We start from the raw sequence: 25,194 nt of genomic DNA, 5'->3' as shown, positions 1-25,194 counted from the left end.
GAGCAGTGAACAATGGGTTTACTGCCTTCCTTATATATTCCTATATTACATATTTTTCTAAAGTGAGCCTGACATTTTTAATAACCAATAAAATAAAGGATGAATGAATGTGTTTCAGATAAGCACAGTCCTTTCAGATCAGTTTGGTGGCTTATCTGAAGATGTAGGTATTGGCTCAGAGCCTCATGGGGGTCTCTGATTTTATGATCCCTACTTGATGCAAATATCCTCCATTTGAAGAGGCCAGAGGCCAGAGACCCTGCCGCTAATGGCCACGGGGTGCACCTCTAAACCTCGAGATGATCTCCATAGAGCCAGGACCATATCAGTGGCAAAACCAGAGGATCCCTTTGTGTGTGCCAGCCTGCAAGGCAGCATGTCATGAAGCACCACAGATTCTTGGCTTGGAGTGAAATGGTCCAACTTTACAGAGCAGGTGAATTCTGCACCGGAGTTCAGGTCACAGAGCTCCTGTTCTCCCATCTTCCCTGGGGTGGTTATTTTCCTGCCTGGCTTTGCTCACCACCTGCCTGGAAACATTTTCTGGGAAGCCAGGAGTGACTCTTGGCCAGGGGGTGGGGAGCTGTTGTTAAAGAATTCTCTCTTCTGATTGGCGAAGAACCCCTTAGGGATGGGAAATGGAGTAGTCCCTGGGTGGGCACTATCCTTCCCTAATTACCTCACCTCTTCCCACTTGGGACCCTGACACCTGCCCTTTGGTAAGAGTGTCCATCCCTCACCCATGTCTAATTTTGTCCCTGATCATGTAATGTCTTGCAGGGCTGGTCTGGTCAGGCACCCGGCCCAGGACCAGCCCTGGGGAGCTGCTGAGCTTAGGCTAAATCACACTATGGACTTCTTATTACCCTTTAAAAATAATGTATGCAGTTGATGTGGGTTTACAATGATTCTGAGTGGCTTTGAGAAGGACTGTAGTCACGGAAGGCCAGTCTGAACTGTGTCAAAAGGGGGAGTGGCATTTTTTTCTCATTGTTGTGGGCTGGCAGTGTGTAAAGGAGCCTTCAGTGTTTTTAGCTCAATGTGGCTAACCTGGCTGAATGTGGCTCAGCCTGAGACACTCCCAGAGCTCTCTAGTTCAGGTTGTTGGAGGGCCTTCTAGACTGTTCTAGACAAGCCCAGCATGATCTGGAGCCACACCTGCCTTTCCAGGCCAGGAAATGTTCTGGGACAGGCTTTGACTTGGAAAGAGGGCTGCTGGTTGGAGTAGACAAGTACACTGTCTTCAGAGCTCTCTTGCTTCCAGAAAAATGTGCTTGGCTTTCCTTCCTCATCCCTAGAAATCATAACCTCCGTCTTACAGTCTTTACAAAGGGCACTTATCCTATGTCACTGGACACCCAAGAGAGTAGGCTATTAATACTAGCCTCCTGAGGCAGGCAGGCAGGCCTGGAAATAATCCTGCTTTGTATGGATGCATGTCTAAAGAAAACAGCTACAAGTTGAATAATAAATATTTGACCTTGAGCATTTCCATTATCTGAAAAATGACAACTTTAATAAGATCCTCCAATGATTTTTGCAATGAAAACAAATCTATTATACTCCCAAAACAATAATTTTACCCAAATAGCTTTTGGGACTTTGTCCATGCAGTTACAAATATGAAGTCTAAATATAAGAATCATTTTAATAAGCATGCCAGAATTTTTAAGGAAACATTTTAAAGGCAATAGAACATAGGCTTAAAAGACCAGGCTTCAGAATTTGAATCTTAGTGGTCATTTAACTATATGACCTTTGGAAGTGGCTTAAGCCCTTTGTCCCTCAACTTCCTCGCTGGTCTAGTGGGGTTAGAAATACGTTCTTCACAGTGTTATTGTGATGCCTAAGTTGGGGTAAAAGGCACAGGTCAGGGCCTTGATTAAGTTACCTCCTATTATTCTCGCAGTTAGCTTGGAAAGAACACACTTATGGTAATGATGCTAATAATTGTTTGAACCACTGGGGCATTGGGACCATCTTTTAAATGGTGTCAGAATAAGACTATCATGGTCTTGGTCGATTATGATGTGGGGCTAAGTAAGCAACCCCTTTCAGACAGAAAAACTGAACATGAACAGTAGAAGATAGTAGCCCTATTCTTGATCTAAGAGGCTTGGAGGTAACTTAAACTATTGGGAGAGGGAGGCTAAGACTCTTCTGGGAAACGCGTTGACTCTCCACTGCAGACAGAAGCAAATTAAAGAACTGCTCATCTCACCGTGCTCTTGTGGCTTTCACTGAGCCAGAGAGATACAGGGCCCTCTGCTTTACAGAATTTACTCAAGGAGCTTCTAAATGGTCTGGACAGACACCCCAGGAGTAAGCTTTAGCGATCCCATGAATTAGAACATAATTGTTCTTCTAACACAAAGTGGGTGGCAACATGGTAACAGTAGAAAACAGCATGAATTTGGGAGTCCTGAGCCCTATGGTCCCTGGGTAGAGTTGCTTCACGGAGCACTACACAAGCCACCCCACTGACAGGAGAGGGGCTGAACTCCGGATCATGTGCCTGGAAGGAACATGTTCTCCTCATTTGTCTTCTCTAGTGTAGCCCGGCACAGACCCAGCTGCTCATCCTACTCTGCACTCATGGGACTTCTCCCAGGTGCTAGGAATTGAGGCCTTAGGAGGAAAGGGTCGGCTGATTTCCTCAGGAGACTATTCCTACCTTAAGATAGTCCTTTCTTTAGTGTTATTAACCTGCTGTCTGCTTTTTTCCCCTTCTTTTGGGGGTGTTGGGGACAGAAAACCCTACTGGGCTTAATGAAGGGAATTCTGAAGTCCTATATTTCAAATGAAGCTGAGTGTGCCCTCCCAGACCCAGAGCTGCTGCACCAAACAAGCGTGGGTGTGGATGAGTGGTAGAGGAATGTAGTGGGTCTGTGAATGAGCCGGCTAGAGCCAGTTGCTCAGTGACAAGTGGTGGGGCGAAGAGCTTATCTGCAGCTCTATTTTGGTCCCAGAGGCGTGTTCCTTACATGGTAAGAGCAGCGGTTCCAATTGTCTTAGGTTTTCCTGTCATAGCCCTGGCACATTCCCAAACTGGGACTGACATTGCAGGGCCGGGAGATAGGATTTATGTCTTCATGCTGAAGATGACCACCCTGAAATTTGCCAGGAGTGGAAACATTTTAGAGACCGAAGACTGGAATATCTCTACATTTACCTCAAGTCGTCGAGTCTGGAACTATAGAGTCAGAAGGGACCTTGGCAATCACCCAATCCCATCCCTTACTGCGGGGATAAGAAAACCACCCTAAGGCTAAGAGGCTTCCCTCGGGTTGCACGGCTGTTTTTTGCTATCTTCCTTTGAGTACTGAATGAAGCAGAGCCTTGGAGTATAGAAACTTTTGAGGACTGAATATCTCTAGAGACAAGTCATATTTCATTCTCTCCGCCATTCAGACAGTCTTTCTCATGTGTGCCCACTATGCCATATTCTGCACACATAATGCTGGGAAGTAGTGATGAACTAAACAGAAAAGTTTACTGCTCCCAGGAAGGTTTTGTTCTAGGAGGGGAGTTAGACCATAAAACCAATAAGTGTTTGGGGGAGACGGTGAGCCCCTGAAAATCTGGCCATTAAAAACAATGGAATGATGGTTCTTTGAGCGGCAGGTTCTATACTCTTTAGTAGAAGAGTGTCTGTAGTTGATTTTTTTCCCTTGGAATGCTTCTTTCTGCAGCTGCATATCTTATATCTTATCATCACTAAAATATAAAGAAGGCTCAAAATTAGAGCCTGTCAGTTTTGTTTTGTTTTTCTTTTTAAGATTATTTATTTATTTATTTATTTATCTGGCAGAGAGAGATCACAAGTAGGCAGAGGGGCAGGCAGAGAGAGATCACAAGTAGGCAGAGAGGCAGGCAGAGAGAGAGGGGGAAGCAGGCTCCCTGCTGAGCAGAGAGCCTGATGCAAGGCTCCATCCCAGGACCCTGAGATCCTGACCTGAGCCAAAGGCAGCGGCTTAACCCCCTGAGCCACCCAGGTGCCCTGAATCTGTCAGTTTTAACATTTCTGTGAAAGCAACAGCTAAACAATGGGTTTTAGATAAATATTAAAGGTTACCTACTCACGTCTAAGGAAATGGCCAAATGATTACCTAGTCTTTTTTCTTTTTAGCTGGATATTATGACATTGGTTGGAAACAGATATTCCACCTGTCATCATTTTGCCATTTTACCACAGTTTTCCCTTTATAAAGTCACCCCTTTTTGGTATATTGCATCCCTACTGGGTTCACCTTAGAGAAGAGATGAATCTTATTTTCATTCAAGGATTACAGATGACTTCTTTTGGTTCTTCTAAGTGTCTTGGCAGACCCAGGAGGTAGGTCATGTTCCAGTGGGGGTTACACTTCAGAAAATACTTGGAGGCAAATACCTAGTGCTTTTGTGATGGAAGTTACTTCAGTCGCTAAACACACTCACACAGGACCCCGTGTACACCCCTGACACACACACACAGGACATGGGAACTGCAGATATCAAAAGGAAGAAAATGGAGAATATTTGAAAAAATAAATTTCAGAGTTCAAAAAGTATGTATCTTGATTCAATTACCATCCAGAGAAGTGGGGGTAAGGAGAAGGTACACAGCCAAGAATTTTTACTGAAGCCTTTTTTTTTTTTTTAAACCAAGCCTTTTAACTGAAATAAGTGCAAAAGAATGTTAAAAGGGAAAAAAAATCTTTGAGGTGAGGAAGTTTTTGTGGAGAACAGATAAAGATGGTTGCTATCATGTTTTTGCAGGTAACAATCATCCTTTAAAGTATGCTACCTGCAGACATTTTGATGAGGCAGAAGTCCACATTTTTCCCATTCCATTTTTCAGGTTACTGGAAAGTCACTGTTGAAAGCATTTCAGGTCCATATTTACAAAGGCACAGTAGGTGCTGAAATTCAGAGTAATCACTATAACTAGCGAGCTGGCCTCTAAGAAAATATTTTTCCTCCGTAACATATACCTGTTCCTTAATTACCTCAGAGGGTGAGTCGATAAGCTGAGGTGTTTGTTGTTAGCTGACTTTTGTAGCACTTTGAAGGTCTTGTGGTCCAGAAGGATAGAAAGGCACCCACCTTAGTCTCTCATGTATTGCTTCTACATCGGAGAGTATGAAAAAAATAAAAGAATTTTAATTTCATGGATTATTTCTCATTTGAATTTGACATTAAGTTAACCTGAACATCTTTGGTTCATTTATAAGTCTATAAGTATAAGTTTCATAATTCTAAGAAAGAAGCATATTTTTCCTTTTTTAGAAACATATTTTTCTGACTCATATTTTGCATTGAATTATACTAAAGGCACATTAAGCAAGAGGAAAAAAAGGTGGTTTTTTTTTTTATTGTTAGAAAATCTGATCATTTTTCTACCCTTCTCATGAACACTGGAAAAATCATAGCAGGTTTTTAGATCTTCTAAAATGCCTGGTACATCGTAATTAGTGAGTTTTGCTGAAGGAGTGAACTAATGAATATAATTCTGAAACAATCTGAAGTTTCTTTAAGAGCCTACTTGCTGCAGAGTCACTTTGTTAAAAGACATATATTTGGTTCACAGTAGTTCACATAAAATTTTTTTCAAGTTTCCTTCAAGTGTCTCACAGCAGGTTATGGTAGGAGTAGTTGTGACCCAGGAGTTCAAAACCCTTGGCTCAAGGCCAGACACCAACAATAAATGGCAGAATGGTTTGAGAAAATGATTTAACTCTGCTGGACTTCAGTTTCCACATGAGTGAAATGATTGCTCTGGAGCAGGTTACTTCTGATATTCCATGCAACTTCAAAATTCCACAACTTAATAATTCAAATTAAGGATAATTAGACCTAAGTTTAGTAAGCACTGATATAGTACCCATAATGTGTCAGGTAATATTAAAAGGGTTTTATACAGCATGTAGTTTTATAATAATAATAATCAAGCATGAACTGTGCATAAGGTAGCATTTGATATATTGTAAATAAGTAAATAATAGTTCTATTAAATGATAGTAATTTTATTAAAATTAATATGGTCAAAATTACTAGAAAACCCAATGGAAATAAAATATACTTGGAATTGAAAATAATGTAAAAATAAAGTGGTTATTTCATTTAAACCACTAGATAAAACACTAGCCATGACACATCATTTCGCATCATTCTCATTATAAATAATTTGGGTTTTGTGAGCTTGAATGTTCTCACACATATTAAATCATATGGAAGAAAACTTTTCAGAAACAAAAGTATTCTACCAGTATCACATCTTACTATTTGTTATACATGTTTCAAGTGTACAACTTCTTTTAGAAAAATAAGCTAGAAACCATCAAATGTTTGCAGTAAACATTAGAGCTTCTGAACATCAAAGAGGCATATTTCAGGAATGCGGTGAGCACAAAGTTTCCTGTGAGCTTGAACAGAAAGCAATACAGGGAAAGAAAGTTTGATTGGGAAGCTACTAACAGGCTTCAGTTCTGAGGCCTCATAATGGTCCAGATCTCAAGCTAAAGGGCTGGAAATGGATGCAAATTTGGCAAGCCCAGTGATTTCCAGGTCTGGACATGCTTTGTGGGCTTTTGTCCTATTACCTTGACAACTGTCAAGGCTCCATGGATTTTCATCCCCTCCTCACATCTCCTCTGCTCCCGCTCATCTTTTATAGCCAAAGCGGGCATTGCTTCCACTAAGAAGCTCTTATTGAGCCATCCACCCCTGCTCCCCTTGAATGTCTTGCACCCATAAACTTCCATAAAACCTGCTATAAATCTTTAACATATTTCAATTATTCAGCCTACCTCCTTCATGCATTATTATTGTACAGAAAATATGATAAGAATTGATTGTGTTCCAAGGGAAGCAGTGGAGTGAGGTGTATTTCCTGCACATTTTTGGAGTATCTTCATAATCAACTATTTGGTTTAGGTTATCCATTTTTTCCCCTTACTCTAAGAATAGTAGAGAAATTGGGGGGAAATGAAACAGTTTTAAAAAACCTGTTTAACAGATATATACTGAATATCTGTTGTCCAAAGTGGTATATGTCCTAAGCAGACCCAGATTCTATCCTTAAAGAGCCTATACTTTAGATATTTAAGAAACTCATGTATAGGAAAAAAGTGATACTTGACACACAAGAGACCAGTGTTTACTAAAATGAAAGAACATGTAATAAGGGTCACAAAGGTCAGAGATGTCAGATAAATTGGACGGATTCCCAAGAAGCCTCCACTGGACAGGAGAGCTATGTTGGATCATTGGTGTCTCAAAGCCTGTTTTCAGCTGTAAAGGTCCTGGACCCAGAGAAGGTAAGGTCCAAGGAAAGTGGCATATATACACACCAAGCTTACTGGAGCTTGAAAAACCAAAAGGCCAATGATCAGGCCAACTGCAAAGTTAATTATGATTTAACATGGACTCAAAGAGAAGGAAGTTAAATGGTACTAGAGGTGTTTCAGCCACACAATGGAAATGCACAAGTCTAATCTCCCATACAGCCTTTCTCTCTTTCTCTTGGGGACTCAAAGACCAAATCCAGTATTTCCTTGTTTTAGACAGTATTGGATAAATAGAGGACTAGGTGGATAGAGGTATATGCCAGTAGTGGTAAATATTATGGGATTTCAGAAGAACTAAAAGATGGCATTCAGTCATAGAAATCAAATAACATTTTATGGAAGAACTGGTATTCCAACAATGTCTTTAAGATTACTTGGAGTTGGAGCACCTGGGTGGTTCAGTCCTTAAGCGTCTGCCTTCGGCACAGGTCATGATCCCAGGGTCTTGGGATGGAGGAACGTATGGGGCTCCCTGCTCAGCAGGAAGCTGGCTTCTCCCTCTCTCACTCCCCGTTTGTGTTCTCTCTCTCGCTGTGTCTCTCTCTGTCAAATAAATAAATAAAATCTTAAAAAAAAAAAGGATTACTTAGAGTTTGCAACTGTGAATTGGGAAAGAGCATTCTAAAAGGAGGGGAAATGATGAGCAAAGAAAGTGAGTGGTTTGTTTTTGCTGGATACAGGGCATTGTGATGAAGAATAGTACAGTACTATGAAGGAAAGCTGGAACCAGGTCATGGAAAAGCTGGAAAGTCAGTTATGAAGTTAAAATATTATTCTTTGGAAAATGAGTAGTCAGAGAAAAAGCACTGTACCGCAGGGAAATGTACTCCAGGAAAATGAATTTGGCTGTAGTGTATGGGTTTGCCTGTATAAATTCCAGATGCAGAGGCCAGTGGGAAGAACCAGAATCTCCATTCGAGGACTGAAACTAGGACAGGAGTAGTGTAGGTGGAGCAGAGAGACTGAAGGGTACAAACCAGGAAGTATCATGGTGTTTTCCTTACACACACATGCATATACACACACTCACCATAAAGCAAAATATAAAACTATAAGCTATCTAAGCAATATATAATTTTTTAAAAATGTGTCCCAATTTCTATGAAATTCTCCATTTATAAAGAACATAATGAAAAAGCCATTGATCCATTTAGTCAATTTGGTTGATTTGGGTTTGTCTAAGCATCAAATTTGATAAATATGAGATTTTCAAAGTATCAACACAATGGGAATCTCTATCTAAGGGACAGCTTGAAGGGAAAAAAATACCCTATATATGCAAATTTTCTTATCCTCCAAAACATTCCAGGTGATTTTGCCAAATAGACACTCTTTCAAACACTTTCTAACATGAGCTAACCCAACTAACAGGAATGCTGCAGAAAACAGAAACAGGAACTCTGTGAAAAGTTTGATTACCTGTATGGCATCCTGGAGGAGAGGAAAAATGAAATGACCCAAGTCATTACACGAACCCAAGAGGAGAAACTGGAACATGTCCGTGCTTTGATCAAAAAGTATTCTGATCATTTGGAAAATGTGTCAAAGTTGGTTGAATCAGGAATCCAGTTCATGGATGAGCCAGAAATGGCAGTATTTCTGCAGGTAAGTCTCCTTTTGGTACCTAATAGAACTAATCAAGAAGGTGGGTGCTGGAGAAGTAGTTGTCATCATATTTTTGTTATTTTATGTATATCTCATTTTGATTTATTTTACCAACTACAATATAAGCTCATTATGTGTTCACGTCTCCATCTGTTTAAACAACTTCATAAGCATATATTTAAGGGACCATGACATCACTTAATATAAGAAGGTTCTGGTATAAAACAGCAGTTATTCATAGCATTTAGAAACTAAGCTCTGAGATTTTCAGAGTCAGCAGAGGAAAGAATTAAGTCTTTGATGAAAAGAATTTAAGTAAGTCTGTCTTTTGTTTGCTTTCACAGAATGCCAAAACCCTGTTACAAAAGTAAGTAATTTTCATTTTATGGAAAAATGCATACTTTTCATTTTTACCCGAGGCTATCAAACATTAGACTGTGACAGAAAGTGGCAACTTGTCTTTGTTGCAGAATTTCTGAAGCATCGAAGGCATTTCAGATGGAGAAAATAGAACATGGTTATGAGAACATGAACCACTTCACAGTCAACCTCAATAGAGAAGAAAAAATCATCCGCGAAATTGATTTTTACAGAGGTTTGTTTTTCTTGTGACCATTTGGCCAAAGTTGCAGGTGTGTGAGAGCTGCAGCTGGGTTCAGCAGGAGAAAGAGGGGATTCAGGATCACCTCCAGAATAGATGTCGACAATTATACAAGGATCATAATCCAATGTGAAACTCTATTTCATTACAGATTCATATATTTGGTTGACAGTGTTTAACTTTGCACAGCACAGTGCCCATTAGAATGCCATTATTGGGCATTTGACTCTGAGCAGTCAAACACTTAATAATTGATGGTGATGATGATGTCTCAACAGCAACCCTACACGAGGCGTCAACCACAGTGCTGTGAAGTATTATGGAGTGCAAGGTTAAGGATGAGATAAAAATAAAATGTAGAAGACATTTGGAGAGATAGTGTAGCACAGCCACTCAATCGGACTTTAGAGGGCAAGAATAGTAATGAGTCACAAAATAAGTCACACCTGGAAACAAAACTGGCTCTCTGTGACCAGCTGTATTTCATGAGTTATAAATGCATCTCTACCATTTGGCCCAGAGACCACCCTCTTGGAAGTTAGTCCTCATGAAATAATTGAAAAGAGGAAAATAACCTTGGAACTGACCAAGGTTATTGATGGTCTTGATTCATCATGGTCATCTAGATGACAAGACACCTTGACTAGACCACTAATAACCAGGAAGCTATATCAGTGTATACAGATGTAACTTTATTTTTTTTAAAGATTTTATTTATTTATTTGATAGATAGAGATCACAAGTAGGCAGAGAAGCAGGCAGAGAGAGATGGGGGAAGCAGGCTCCCTGCTGAGGAGAAAGCCTGTTGCGGGGCTCGATCCCAGGACCCTGGGATCATGACCTGAGCCCAAGGCAGAGGCTTTAACCCACTGAACCACCCAGGCGCCCCCAGATGTAACTTTAGAAGCAAGTCTTCAGGATGTATCTTTTTTAAAAAATTACTTAATATTGTCATCTCTTCTTAATATTTCCTGTGGGAATATTAAGATCAATGTATTAGAAAAAGAGTCATGGCATTAACTGTGGCATAAGTCAGCATTCACTGAACAGAGGAGCTAAGGCATTAAAACAAGACAGGGTTTTGTATGTTTTCTGAGAAAGGGAAGAGAGTTGTATTTCCATTTAATTTGACACAGATAAACAAGTGAAAATCTCAGCCCCAGCCCTCCAGGAGCTTGCAGATGTGACAAAGTATGGTATAATGTGGCCAGGCTCTGGGTGTGGGGGTCAGGTACATAGTTCACAGTAGTAGTAAGGACTGCACTTTGTACTGGGAAGGGGAACAAGGAGGATGGAGATGGTTGGGCCCATCTTCACATTTCTCCTGTCCACATTTAACTAGAATGTGGCATATTTGGGCCATAGTCCAGTGTCTGATGGAGAAGATTTCCCTAGCCTGACTTTAATCTGGGCTGTTAAGTACTGGCCATTAATTGATTTCATAGCTGCAGTGGTAATTATAATGATTTTAAGAACACATTACCTTACCAGAAGATGAAGATGAAGAAGAAGAAGGAGAAGGAGGAGAAGGAGGAGAAGGAGGGGAAGGAGAAGGGGAAGAAGCAGAAGTGGAAGAGGTAGAAAATGTTCGAACAGAGTCATCAGGAGAAGAGGAAAGTCCAGAGAAAGCCTTGGAGCCCTCTCAGCTGGCCTCAGAGCTCCAGGCTACCACAGGGGCACTTCCAGTTTTCTCCCCAGAGCCACCTCCAGCCCTGCCACCCACTGCAGATGTCCCAGTGACACAGGTAACCATTCACTAATTCCCTCCCACAGGACGCACAGGTGTGCCTCCTTGCTGAACAGCCCAAACAATTTATTCTGCCTTAAGAAAAGAGTAGCTTTAGGCCAGACATTTGTATGTGAAAGACAAAGAATTCAGAGCAGTCACAATGTCAGGAGGGAAGGTCCACTAAGTGATTCAACAGTTCGTTGTTATCATTGGTTGGTAAGACTGAGTTTAACACAATTTTCCCACCAATAGCACCCTCAAATCTGAGGCAATCTTTGGAAATTTTGTGTGCAGGGGAGAGGGCTATGTGTGTAACATGTTAGTTCATAGAGATCCAATGTCATGAAGATTGGGTCTGCTCTGAAACCATTTGTGGGGTACAGGGTGAGAAATAAAATGAGTATACCTTTAGAACTTTGAATTTTCTGTAGATAATAAAGGTAGTAAATAGAGAAGTCATGCTAGTTTATCCCTGTCACATCTTTCAGTAAGTGGGCAAACAAATGACATCTAATTTTCTATATATCTGTCATTCGATGAGATTATATGTTAAAAGAACTGTTATAGAGATTTCCTAGGAGATAATTCATCCCAAATCCTGTATCTGTATGGCTGACCCTTAGTTTCTAAGATGTCACTATCCAGTTTTCAAGCCTTTCATGACACCTTCAGCAGAGAGGTCTCGACTTATGGAGTCTGTGGGCAATGTAGATTCATCAAAAAGGTGTCCTGGTTTTGCACCTGCTTTCAAAGTGGATTGAAAGTATCGATAGAAACAAAATGTCAGGGGGAAACTCTGAATTAAAGAATTACATTCTATGTTTGGTCTCCATAGGAAACCAGGCTAAAAGATCATTTACGGTTCCTCGACTCTTGAAATTCTGGGTATACCAATTGCCCTGAGTTTGAAAGAGGTGTGGTAACTAAATGAGAGGTGGATTTGATCAATAAGATCAATTTGGGATTTTAGAAAAGAGGTTTGGTGAGCCCACCTGGAATGTCAAAATATTAATCGTGGCCAATAGATCAACCTTTCTCCTCTATCAGATATTTTATAAGTACCCTTCATTCCAGGCATCTGCTATCTGTCTCAGCCTACCATCTAGAGAAGGACAAGCACAGAAAACAAGAGTGGGCACGTGAAGGTGCCCAGACAGAGGAGCCTGGGCAGCTCTCCTTCCCTGAGTTCTCGCAGAGGGTGGGATCAAGTTGAACATGTGCTAAATCAGGCACTGCACAGACAGCTCACTGTTTTCAAACCCAAAGGGAACTAAAACCGACTGCTTTTTCTTCTTCTTCTTCTTCTTCTTCTTCTTCTTCCTCTTTTTTTACTTTTGAATGTATCTGCCCCAATTAAGGGGGAGGTTGTGCCGACTGGCTCTCAGCAGACCACAGAGTCTGAAACTCCAGTCCCTGCAGCAACGGACCCTGCGGATCCCTTGTTTTACCCTAGTTGGTATAAAGGCCAAACCCGGAAAGCCACCACCAACCCACCTTCCACCCCAGGGAGCGAAAGTCTGGGACACATAGGGCCTCCTGGTTCTGAGGATTCGAATGTGCAGAAGGCAGAAGTGGCAGAAGCTGCCGCCAGTGAGAGGGCAGCAGTGAGTGGTAAGGAAACTAGTTCAACTGCCGCTACTTCTCAGGTTAGTGTTGATGCTCTCGTGTTGGAATGCTCCCCCATGCCACCTAGCGTCCTGCTGGGGTCACAGCAAGAAAGAAGGGCTTCCCAAGGGGCAGAAAGAAACCCTGGCTGTGGGGAAAATGCAGAAACAACTCATCCCCCAATGTGGGCTTGTTTGTTTGTTTGTTTGTTTAAGTCTGGTAAAACAAAAAAGAAAACAGATTGACTTAACTCTATGAGGTGACCCCACACCTGGCTTCCCGGGGGAGGGGGTCCAAGTACACCGGACCCTGACGCATGCAGTCGGAAGCTGCTTTGTCTGCGGTGCCTGGCTGCTGGCCCAGGTTTCCCTTTGCCAAGGCCACTTGCCCTTGCTCAGCCTTTTCTGTGTCCTCCCTGGGCTTCCAAAAACTAATCCCAAGCTTTTGTGTCATTCCCAGCAACCGTGAAGGAGCACGTTTGAACTGAGCTCTAAGTCTGCTCTGGAAAATAACCTCTGATTGACTCATGGATTCTGGGAGTGTGTTGGCTATGGCTAGAAAAAGATAGTCTTGGCTTGATTAAACCAGAGCTTCCTAAACATGAGCTGCTGGGAGCAGAAAAGCACAGGCTTTCCTACATTAGGCTTTTTTTAAGGGTCACTTAATACCTTTTTTTTTTTTTTTTTCCTTTTTATAATGTACTTTGAAGGCCATGTCTTTTTCCTACAATGGGTTAGATGTTTGCATGGCTCAAAGACTCCCTAGAAGAAATATTCTATAATTTCTTCACAAGGAAGAATGCTCATGGTTGTTCCATCCTTATGAACATTCTTAAATGATGTGTGGACATGAATGTTGCCCAGACATGGGACATCAAAGAAATACTCCCTGGTTTCATGCGCCGGGTCATCAGGTGATAATGAACAACAAACGGCATTTTTCAAAAAATCAGAAAGTTACTTATTTCTTGACTGTATCTGCTCAAGTGAACCTTAATTTCATGAGGTAATAAAGGGAAATTATTTTTGGAAAACTGAAAAGTAACATGTTTTTGTGTCATATATTTGTTTTCACAAATGAAAAATGACAAAAATAAATGTTTGGTATAAGGAAACATTTTAAGGTAGTTTTTCAGTTAAAAATGGAATGTAAAGTTTTCTAGAAAATTTATGGGAACTTTATTTCTAGAAAGTTAATTGGATTTCTTACATATTTAGTGGAAGTTGAGTCAGGAGGAGCTGTTTTCTGAAAACAGTGGTGCAAAACCCCATAATAGGAGAATGTAATAGGGCTCCAAACCAAAATGCAAAATCCATCTAAATGATGTTGAAAATATTATTTGTGATAATATCAGTGAAGCTTTCTTCTTGTTTTCTCACAGGAGTTAGTAATCTGCCTAGCACTTTTGGCTTTTCTTATACTTCACTACATCTGGCGTCAGATTCAGTGCTTGGTTTTTACTTTAATGGGTAGGAAATATTTTCTTTTCCCTTCACTAACATCTCATGCAGTTTCTTCCATAATGTTCCTACTCTATAGGCTCAGAGATCAATTTCTTCCCAACTTTGAGGCTCAGCCATCAAAAAAGATTGAAATTCTAGATAATACTCATGGCTTCAAGCTCCCTACAATGCAATCACCTCAAGGTGCCTTCCTGAGGAGAATTGCTCCGTTATCTAATCCTGCATGGAGGGGAATCCTGACTCAGAGGGCAATTATTCAGTAATCCACTAAGAATGGACCCTCCAGAATGGCCATGAGTGGAGGCCAGTTTCAAAAGTGTTGTGAGGATTCACTGCTCTTAAAGTAGAGGGAGGACAAGTTCAGGAATATATACAGTTTCCATAGATTAAGAAGCTACATTTCATATGCTTACACCAGAGACACCCAGGATGGGGCTGGATGACTCCTGTCAAAGATACGCAGGCAATCCTTGCACTGGTGGGCAGGTGGTCCGGGGGACTTCTCAGTTCTCTTTGAATCCTCAGAGTCTATGGTCTTTGCTGAGAGAGGAGATCTCTCAGAGAAGGATACCCTGGGCGCAGCACCATCAAGGGGATTTCAGCCAGGTGAGATCTGAATGAATAAAAAGCAGGAAGATCAACATTCATCCACCAGACATAAAGAATGAGAACCAAAGAAAAGTCATAAAGCCAAAATCTTTCCTTTTCCTACCCAAGTCTTTTCTTAATGACTGTTGTAAGATTTGCATGGGAACTGACATCTTGCTCCTTTAACAGCCTTTGGGAGATTATCAGTTTAATAATATTTAAAGATTCAAGCCTCATGTTCTTTTGAGTAAATGACCCTGTTGGACCTGAGGCCCAGCTCCTCGTGCCTATAACTCAGAATCAATTCAGGGTGACTGGTGCTGAAAGGCCTCAGCTATTTCTGGCCCATTGACTTTTTCCTGGGTTGACATTGACTCTTCTGGAAGCTCCCATCATAGTTCCTTTCTGCCTCATTAGCTGTCTGTTCAGCAATGACGGTAGGATCTCCATGGGTCCCTGTCATGTCTGAAACTATGGGTGACTAGGATTTACCCCCAGTGTCTAATAGTGAGCCAGAAACCTGTGTACCCTAGAATGTTCCTAGCGTCCTTACAGTCTGCTTAATATTTGTGGTGAAGAGCAGTGGGTAGAAGCATTGGCCATGGACTCAATGGGGCAAATGAGGGAGAGAGAAAACACCATATTTTACGGGAGTATCCTGAATCACTGTGGATCTGAATAATTGTCTGAAGAGTTCAGTTTATATTCTGAGAATTCAGGTTTGGGGTTTTGTTGCCATATATTCTTGTAATGCTTCTCTGAGGCTGCAGGGGGAAGAGTCATGCTTCTTGTCTGCCATCCACTGAGCCCATGTCATGTACCCTGACATTCACATGCCTGACTGCTAAGATGAGGGTGAGACAGTTGGGAGTGCCCTGGAGTAGGGTGATTGGCATTCACCATTGCAAAGAATATGGACAGATCAATAGAGACCTCACCATAGTATCAGATTCCTGGCCCCTGAGGATTTTTTTTTTTTTTTAATTTGACAGAGATCACAAGTAGGCAGAGAGACAGGCAGAGAGAAGGGTGGGGGGGAAGCAGGCTCCCTGCTGAGCAGAGAGCCCAATGTGGGGCCCGATCCCAGGACCCTGGGATCATGACCTGAGCTGAAGGCAGAGGCCTTAACCCACTGAGCCACCCAGGTGCCCCCCCCGAGGAATTTTGCAGGCCTGCTTCATTTTCACCACTTCAGAACCCGACTCACTAAATTAATATTTGTCCAACGCAAGGTTAGCTTATTGGGATTCCCTGCTTTATTATTAGCCTTTCCCTGGACATTTAGGATGTGACACAAAAGTTCTCCTCGATTCCACGATGGTCTTACCTCTCTTTACTATGTGTCAGAGAATCAGGTTGCCTGAGAATCTCAAGCATTTCAGGTTCACCGACTGATCTATAAACTCACTTCAGTCCCTTTCAGGCTTTTAAGAAGACAAATGTTCTGTTTCCAAGTGCCTTCTTCACATCCATTCACACAGTGAAACCTGCCCTTGCCTTTGCTGCCTGTGATTTCTGATACCGTACAATCTCCACTTTTTCCCGTACTTTCTCTCTTCACCCAATTGCATAGGCAGATTATATGTTAGAAACTGGTCGTGGCAAAAAACCAGACATCCGCAGTCTCCACCAGTGGCCACCTGGGATTCAGAGGAACACTGTTGCCTTTCCCCCACCACCCATTCTTGAAAAAAAAATAAATTTCTCAGCAAGGTTTGGATTCATCCCTGTGGCAAAACTGAATCCCACAGAAGACAGACTCTTCTGCAGGAGGCACTTTGAATCCTGCAACATTCTATTTCTCCCAGAAAACCCCATGAAAGCCCCTGGACATGAACTGGTCTTTAGCTGCAAAATTGCCCTCTAAGTTTCCACCTTTCTAGGCCGTAACTGTTGTATGTTCAGTCAATGCAAAGAGAGTTTAGGAGAAATAACATTTGATCTACCTCATGTATTAATGTTTACATTTATTTTGAAAAAGTTACATCACACCCTAGTCAATCTTAGAGGACAGGGCAGTAATAAGGTGGGAAAGAGGCGGGTCAGCTGCCCTTGGAAAGCAATCTCTGTGAGCCTCATCTCCTGGGCATGCCTTATTGTGGCCATTTCCAAGTCCAGTCTGCTTCCCTCCTTTGCCCTTCCTCTTATACAACTTACATGCAAATTACATCTGAGTGTTAAGACAAGGACCACTCCCACAACCTACACTCATGGACAACTGAGCATTTTATTGGGAATATATGTGGCAGTTAGATTTTTCCAAAGTGGGACCAGCAACAATGAAAGACCCTCCCTGTTTCCCTTCCTCCCTCCCTAAGGAGGCTTAGTGGCCCTGTGTGGAAGAATTTGTCCAAAGTGTTTAAAGGAAGCTGTTCAGGGAACAGGGATTTCCAGAGAAATGTCTTCCTGTTTGGTGGATTAAGTTGGCTGCTGTTCTGGCTGATACTTGAGCTGGACCATGCTGGCTGCCTCAAGGTCAGAGGGTCTCCTATTCCTCCCTCCCCACACCCCAGTGAGAGTCGGTTGCTTTGGAAATAGGGACTTTGGCATTAAAATCTCTGCAAATTTCTGCCTCTATAAGAACTCCAACTCACATATTTCACCAGAGTGTGAAGCTGTAGTTATAAGAGAACCTAGAAGCTTTACCATATCATAGCTATTTGTTGAAGAATAGAATAGTTACTTTCACATTCCATTCTTCAAGTCTGAAAATAGACAAACAAGTTGGGTAGGAATTCTGTCTCAGGCACTGGAAGGATCTATGAAATTAATAAAAAGGACTTAGGTTCCTGTCCTCCCACTTCTCTGCACCAACTCTGGGCATTTACTTTCTTTGAGCCTCAGTTTTCTCACAGGGAAGATGAAGTAATTACAAAAAAAAAGATTCATTGATTTACACAGTAGAGAGTGAGAAATGTAGTACTAAGAATTTTATAAATTGTTTCAGTATGTTTTCATTGGGAGGGTTACAGACTCAGGCCTGATGTAAGCCACACCAAGGGACAATAGTAACAGGTTTTCAGTGAAACAGACAGCCCATCGCATTTCTCAAAATATATGTCCTGCCTTGAAGCTCTTCCATAAATGTCCATTTCCCAAACTCTCCCAAATCTCTTCCGTGGCACGCTTTCAGCTGAATGTTTACAGAGCTGCAATTACCCCTTTTGATGCCATAAACTCCATAAAATCCATTACGGCTCAACTCTAAAGACCACCTGAGGGCACTTACAGACCTCACTGCCCAGTAGAGCAAATTCTTAGAATGTACGCGGTAGAGCTAATCACAGAATAGTAGATGAATGAAGAGAAGAGCAATATGTGGTTTAAAAATCTACCTGTTATAGTTCAATCAGTTTTGACAAATATGTAGCCTTCTATAGCTACTACACAATTAAGATGTAGAATATTTCCATCAGTCTACAAAGTGCTCTCATGTGCCTTTGCAGTACAGTTAATCCCCTCCCTGCATCCCCGTGGGTACAGTGTCAATCTTCCTTATGCGTTAGCCATTCTAATGGATGTGTATTTTATGTCATTTAATTTGCATTTCCCCAATGACTACTGAAGTTTAGCATCTTTTCATGTGCTTCTAAGCCATTTTGATATTTTCTTTGATGGAGTATCTGTTCACAATTGCCCTATTTCTTTGGGCTGTTTATCTTATTGGAGAGTTGTAAAAGTTCTTTATGTTATTTTGGACAAAACTCCCTTATCAAACATGTTTTACAAATATTTTCTCCTAGCATGTGGCTTGCCTTTTCATGTCCTTAAGTGTATTTTGAAAAGCAACCATTTTTAGTTTTGATGAAGTTCAATTTGTCATTTTTTTCCTTTATGCTTTGTGGTTTTTGTCTTAAGAAAGCTTTGCTTACCTCAAAAAATCACAAGGATTTTATCTCATTTTCTTCTAGAATTTTTATAGTTTCAACTCTTAAATTAGATCTAAGATCATTTTAAGTTAATTTTTGTATTGTGAGAGAAGGATCGAGGATTTTTTTTTTGTCTGCTTATTTTCCATATAGATATTTGATCCAACACTATTTGTTCCAACACCTCCCCCCAGTGAATTACCTTGATGATTTTGTAGAAATTCCAATGACCATATGTATTCAGGTCTATTTGTAGATTCTCTACTTTGAACCATTAATCTGTATGTTTGTCCCTCTACCAATACTGGCACTCTCTTATAGTTTTATGGAAGTCTCTAAATCAGGTAACGTAAGTCTTCTAATTTATTGGTTTTATTTGGCTTTATTGGTTTCCCTCTCTCTTTTTTTCTAAATTTTCTATTTCATTCATCTCTGTTCTTTATTATTTTCATCTTTATGCTTACTTTGGGTTTAATTTTCTCTTCTCTTTCTAGATTCTTAGGGTGAAAATTTGAATTATTGATTTGAAATCTTTCTTATTTTCTAATATAAGCATTAATGCTATAAATTTTCTTCTACTTACTACTTTAACTGCATCCCACAAGATTTGGTATGTTGTATTTTCACTTTCATTTAATTCAGAATATTTACCTTGAGATTTGTTCTTTGACCTATGAGTTCTTTAGATGAGTAGTGTTTATTTTCTACATATTTGGAGATGTTCCAGATATCCTTCTGTTTGATTTCTGGTTTGATTCTGTTGTGGAGAGAGAATACTCTTTATATGATCTCAATCCTTTTAAATTTAAGATATGTTTTATAGCCCAGAATATGGTCAACCTTGGTGGATTTTCCACGTGCATTTGAAAACATTGTATTTTCTGTTGTTGTTGAGTGACTGTTCTATAAATGTCAATTACATCAGTTAATTGATAGTGTTTTTCTTTTCCTTTTTTTTAAGAATCTTTTAAAAAATTTATTCATTTGACAGAGAGAGAGATCACAAGTAGGCAGAGAGGCAGGCAGAGAGAGAGGGGGAAGCAGGCTCCCCACTGAGCGGAGAGCCCGACTTGGGGCTTGATCCCAGGACCCTGAGATCATGACTTGAGCCAAAAGCAGAGGCTTAACCCACTGAGCCACCCAGGCACCCCAATTGATAGTGTTGTTCAAGTCTATGATATCCTTACTGATTTTCTGTTGACTTGTGTTATCAATTGCTGAGAGAAGAAGTTTGAGATCTCTGATTATAACTGTTGGTTTGTGTATTTATCCTCTCAATTCTATTACTTTTACCTCATGCATTTGAAACTCTGTTTAGGTGCATTTATATTTAGCATTGCTCCATTGTCTTGAAGAATTTATCCCAAGATAAGCGTTAAGCAAAACAAAATTCTTTTCTATCTCTCTTTTTTTGTGTGCGTCTGCCTGCTTTAATGGGTATGAGGGTCCTCATACACATATACTATCTTTTAAAGTAACTTAGCAAAGTTAGAAGGCAGGTGGGGAGAGCCTAGAGGAGAATGATGCTGACAATCCTTAAGGTGTAGCAAGTGTCCAGCAATAGGGAAGGCCTCATAGCCCCAATCCAACAATCCCGTCTCCCCTTCTGCCCCTAGCAATGTACAGGGCCAAGCATTTCAGGAACTGAAATAGCTGACATATCTAATGCTTTTAAGTGACTAGGCTGAACTTTATGATTCAATGACTGGTTGTCACTGGTCTGTGGTGCCCTATTTTTAGTTCTGATGTAATTAGCTGTATAAGCAAATGTCTCTGTATATTTTCATGATACACTTATGCCCTAATTCACTCCTTGTCTTATCTAAACCAGTTTTCACATTATTGACAGAGGCCACCCTATCATGGGCCAGGGACTTCCAGCACCAAGCTGCCTTCTTGGCTAAGAAGATCTGAGATTCCCAACCCAAGTATTGACAGGCAGGAGCGCATGGTCCTTTCTACTGTCTCAAGTGTTTCCAGATTCTTCCTATCTAGCATATCATGAGTTCAGACACAGAACCTAGGAACCACATTGGTCCCCTACACCTTTGAGCTCTTTTTTAAATTTTTTTAATTTATTTTTATAAAGATTTTATTTAGTTATTTGACATACAGAGATCACAAGTAGGCAGAGAGGCAGGCAGAGAGACAGAGGAAGGGAAGCAGGCTCTCTGCTGAGCAGAGAGCCTGATGTGGGACTCGATCCCAGGACCCTGAGACCATGACCTGAGCCGAAGGCAGAGGCTTAACCCACTGAGCCACCCAGGCGCCCCTGAGCTCTTTATTTTAAAATAGCAAAAGGGATATATGGAAGTCAATGCCAGTGGGCAAGTGTCACCAAGGAAAATCAGTCCATACCATCTTAGTCCCCAGTTCAGGCACTATAAATATTACCCTGTGAGGTTACAAAGGTGCTCCCAGAGAAAAATTAAAAAAAAAAAAAATTTCATAAGAGAGAGAGAGAGATAATGGTGGAGGGGAAAGGAGGAGAAAAAAGAAAGAGGAAGAAAGGAAGGCAGGAAGGCAGGAAGGAAGGAAGGAAGGAAGCCTATGGTTTAAAAAGTAGGGGCTTGCAGAGTCTTTTCCCTTCTTGAAGGGTTTATCTCGTAGGTTCTCAGAAACCAATATATGTGTCCCCAGATCTGAGACCTTATCAAATTTCTCATCATTCCAAGATTTGGTCTCCTAGAAGATATTCATGTCTTCCTAAACCAAGATGAACATTAGGCCAAAGTTCCAAGGAAAAGCACCATGTGGAATCCTGGGTCTCCACAGGTGTCATATGCAAAAAGATAAAATCATATTCATGCAAATGATCTTTGAGACCAAACCATTGATTCTGATTTCCAGGGCAAATATTAATTCTAGTTGCCACCTGAAGACTGAGAGGTGAGAGATGTTGGTCGCTAGAGGGCTGGAAAGCTGCTTTTCTGAGTGAATTTAATCTCCCAAGGTTTTACAGAACATTTTAAAAAATTAAGCAGGAGACCAAGAACATGATTTCCCATGAGTGTGACTACAGGTCCCATGTTCTTTGAAATGATCTATTTAATTTTCCAAAACAAACTGAAATGAATGAAAATTTAACTATGTTCTCTAAATTTAATTGAGGGATTCAGGGTGTCAAATTATTTTCAGACAGAAATCCCTACTGAGAGCAACTGGCTTGTGGGTTTTTTGTTTTGTTTTGTTTTTTTTTACAAACTCGGAGATTCAAGCTTACAAATTGCTGATATGCCAGCACCCTGCCTGTGCTGGAATTTAAGCTTGGTAAAAATAGAGAGAAAATTGATCAGGGCTCAGGACTGGCCTATATTTACTGCATAACACCATCAAGGACTTAATAACTCTAGCAGTTATAAGAAGTTATGATAATAAAATGCAGTCCATTTTACATAGAAAAAACTATAGGAGAGAGTAAGATTTTTCTTAAGGAAGTTTTAATGAGACCATTACATTAACATTATTAATGCTTTTTCATTTGTATTCTTCAATTGCAATTATTTTTCCGGCTTTTTTTTTTTTTTTTTCCTGTTGGGAAAGTGACTTCCTGATTACTGTCAAGTTGGGGGCTTTTCTAAAAGGACCAAAAAATGTCTATACTAAAATTGTAGGCTCTATTTCTCAGGATCAAATAGCATCCTTGGTAAAGGTTATTTTAACAGGAAGCTAAAATGGATGTATCCATTTGAAAGAGGGAAATACATGTTGTGTGTAAGCAGTATAATGAACTCATTTCCCGGGGCAACCTGTGCCTACAGCCCTACAATTCCATGAAAACAGTAATGCAGGCTCCAGGGAGAGCTCTCTGGGGGAGTTCTTACAACCAAGCTAGCTGAATTTTGCTTCCAGTGTCTTAAAACTGTTTATTATTCTAATTTAACCCAAGACCCTTGCTAGTGTTGCACATACTGGGGATTTCTTTTCTCCCACTACAACCGACAAAGAATTAATCCATCACCACGTTGATGCATCTGAAAAACCGATGCTGCGTGACAGGGCTGTCACTACTGTGTGTCCCTTGCTTTGTCATTTACAAAGTCTTTCACAGACGTTCTCTCATTCAAAGCTCACAACAATCCTGTCCAGGAGGAATCGTTAGGCTTGCACATTTTACAGGAGGCGGGAGCTTAGAGCCCAGTGATCTCTTGCCCCGCCCCACCTTGCCCCGCCCCACCTTGCCCCGCCCCACCTTGCCCCGCCCCACCTTGCCCCGCCCCACCTTGCCCCGCCCCACCTTGCCCCGCCCCACCTTGCCCCGCCACGGAGTGTGAGCTGTTAGCGTGCAATATACCCTACACCAAGCTCGCGTGTAGGAAAAGTGAGTGAATCCCCACTTTACATGGGTTGATGAAGAAGCCAAAATAGGGGCTCCCCTGCTTTCAGTCCCAGCTCTTGAGGCGCTGGCACAGACTCACGGGGCAGAGAGGTCTTTTCTAGGCCTCGCTGCTCGCAGGCGTGTGGCTGACCGTTGCAATGGCGGTACCCTCATTCTTAGTTGCACCCCACACTGCTGACCAACCTGCCTCTCTAAGTCTGACTTCCAGTGCTGGAAGTGGCCCCTCCCGGGAGTCTCCCATGCTCAACAGCAGCCGCTTTTCTCTTTGGATTTGTGGTCACTGTTAATCTCTCTCAGCACTCTCATTAGCGTTACTTTGAGCAAAGTCCTAGCCTCCTTGAGCCTGAGGTTTCTCATCTGTAAGTTGGAAATAGTAATACTATCAGCCTCCCAAGACTCTAGAAGAGGACTTGTTTGGCCTATTTGCCCAACACAAGGCGCAGAAGCTCCCGTCTGTGAGGAATTAATGATCAAATGAGCAGTTCTTTGTAATTCAGTACTTCTTTCAGAGTGGGTGAGAACACAGACTCTACAATTGAACACACAATCATCAGGTCCACATCAGAGAAGAAGGCTGGTTTTGTTCGTCAGGTTGTGATACCAACGTTTTAGCTTCTTCCTGCTCCCCACCCCGACCCCATCAGTGCCTAAATACCATGTTTAAAACAAAACAAACAGTACACACACCATAAATCTTACTCTGGATTAAGAAAAAGTGGTAAATTTAGTTTTTTCTTGTTTCATAGGTCTTAGGAAATTATTCTGCTTTCTGGTCTTCCCTTAACGAGGAGCAAAGCTCCCAAATCAAATCCACCCACTTCTTTTTCTTTTTAAAAAAGATTTGTTTTACAGAGTGAGAAAGAGAGAAGGAGTGTGGTGGGGAAGGACAGAGGGAGAGGGAGAGAGACTTTCCAGCAGACAGCCCCCTAAGTGCAGGGTCCAAAGACACCCACAGGGCTGGATTCCCGGGCCCCAATATCATGACCTGAGCTGAAATCGAGTTGGAACCTTAACCAGCTGAGCCACCCAGGCTCACCCATCACCCATTCCTTTACTTAGTGTGTACAGCTGCAAATCCTCCCAAGAAAAAATGCTTTTAGTGGGTGTTTTCCTTCTATAGCTCTTTTGGAGTGTACCTATTTTCTTCTTCCTGTAGCATTCACAGAGAGTGTGCTATATTTACACACCTCTGTGCTTCCTAATGCATCTCAGTTGCTCCACCACCAAGCAGAAACATCTGTATTCCTGTGAAAGAAATAACCCGCGGTAGAAGATCTGCCCAGCAGAATTTCCAGGGCTTAGACCCTCGGCTGTGAATTACAGACCACATCCTACTTATACCTCAGACACTGATGCGTGGTTCAGGTTCTTGGACGTATTCTCTTTTCCAGTCTGAAATCCATAATGCTTAAGCTATCCAAGGGCCTGCAGTTCAGGAATGCTAAGTAAGGAGCAGGCCAGTACTTGAGTTTAGTCTTTCTGACTAAACATTCTAGGCATGACCTCAGCAATCCTACTCATACCTGTTCCCAGCCTCTGACTTTGATTCTCTGACCCGGCCTAGCAGGTTCAGAGTAAAAACAGGGTGGTTGCCCACTCAGCAGCCTCAAGTCTAGCCTTATCCCTTCTATCCACATTCCTTTAAGGCAAATGGATTTCATTATAGATGGGTAAGTGTCCTTTTGAATTGGCCAAGGAGGACTGGCATTTAACAGGTGGGAATAACCAGATCCTTCTTTCAGGTTGAATTTGTGATTGGCATACACAGCAGCAGAGAGGTGATAGAAGCCCAAGGGTCGGGGCTTGGACACAAATTTCCTCACTGACCCCAACATCCCTTCAATGGTCTGACACAGTGGCTCCCATGTTCACCATAGTTGTCCCTCAGGATAAGACATGGACATTCCCATGCTATGTGGCAGGGGTGTACATTAAGCCATTAGCAGCATCCATTAATGTCTCAGTCATCATTCAGTTGATCAGATACCTTACTATCACCTAGACAAGGCGAGGAAATGGAACACAGGCAGGTAAACAACAGACCAGGATCATCAGTGGTAGAAAGAA

The 25,194-nt window shown here is 41.5% G+C and overlaps 1 protein-coding gene across 10 annotated transcripts in view; it reads left to right on the top strand.

Moving 5' to 3' along the window:
• Nucleotides 1-25,194, top strand: part of TRIM55 (tripartite motif containing 55) — a 64,145-nt gene that overhangs the window by 12,151 nt on the left and 26,800 nt on the right. For 2 of the 10 annotated variants that reach the window (XR_007126756.1, XM_047726731.1), the window contains exons 5-9: nt 8,700-8,933; nt 9,278-9,300; nt 9,404-9,528; nt 11,026-11,279; nt 12,622-12,874. Coding sequence is in view for 9 of the 10 variants with exons in the window: in XM_047726731.1 (XP_047582687.1) it covers nt 8,700-8,933; nt 9,278-9,300; nt 9,404-9,528; nt 11,026-11,279; nt 12,622-12,874 (889 nt within the window). In the remaining variant the exon portion in view is untranslated. Of the gene's footprint in view, nt 1-8,699; nt 8,934-9,277; nt 9,301-9,403; nt 9,529-11,025; nt 11,280-12,621; nt 12,910-13,327; nt 13,909-14,249; nt 14,338-25,194 lie in introns of those variants that run through there. The other 8 variants (XM_047726725.1, XM_047726728.1, XM_047726724.1 and 5 more) reach the window with 7 other exon arrangements.

The sequence above is a fragment of the Lutra lutra genome, chromosome 4 (genome assembly GCF_902655055.1).
Source record: "Lutra lutra chromosome 4, mLutLut1.2, whole genome shotgun sequence".
In the NCBI taxonomy this organism is placed as follows: domain Eukaryota; kingdom Metazoa; phylum Chordata; class Mammalia; order Carnivora; family Mustelidae; genus Lutra; species Lutra lutra.
The sequence above is the reverse complement of the archived record's forward strand: the minus strand, read 5'-3'. Positions and strand labels throughout refer to the sequence as shown.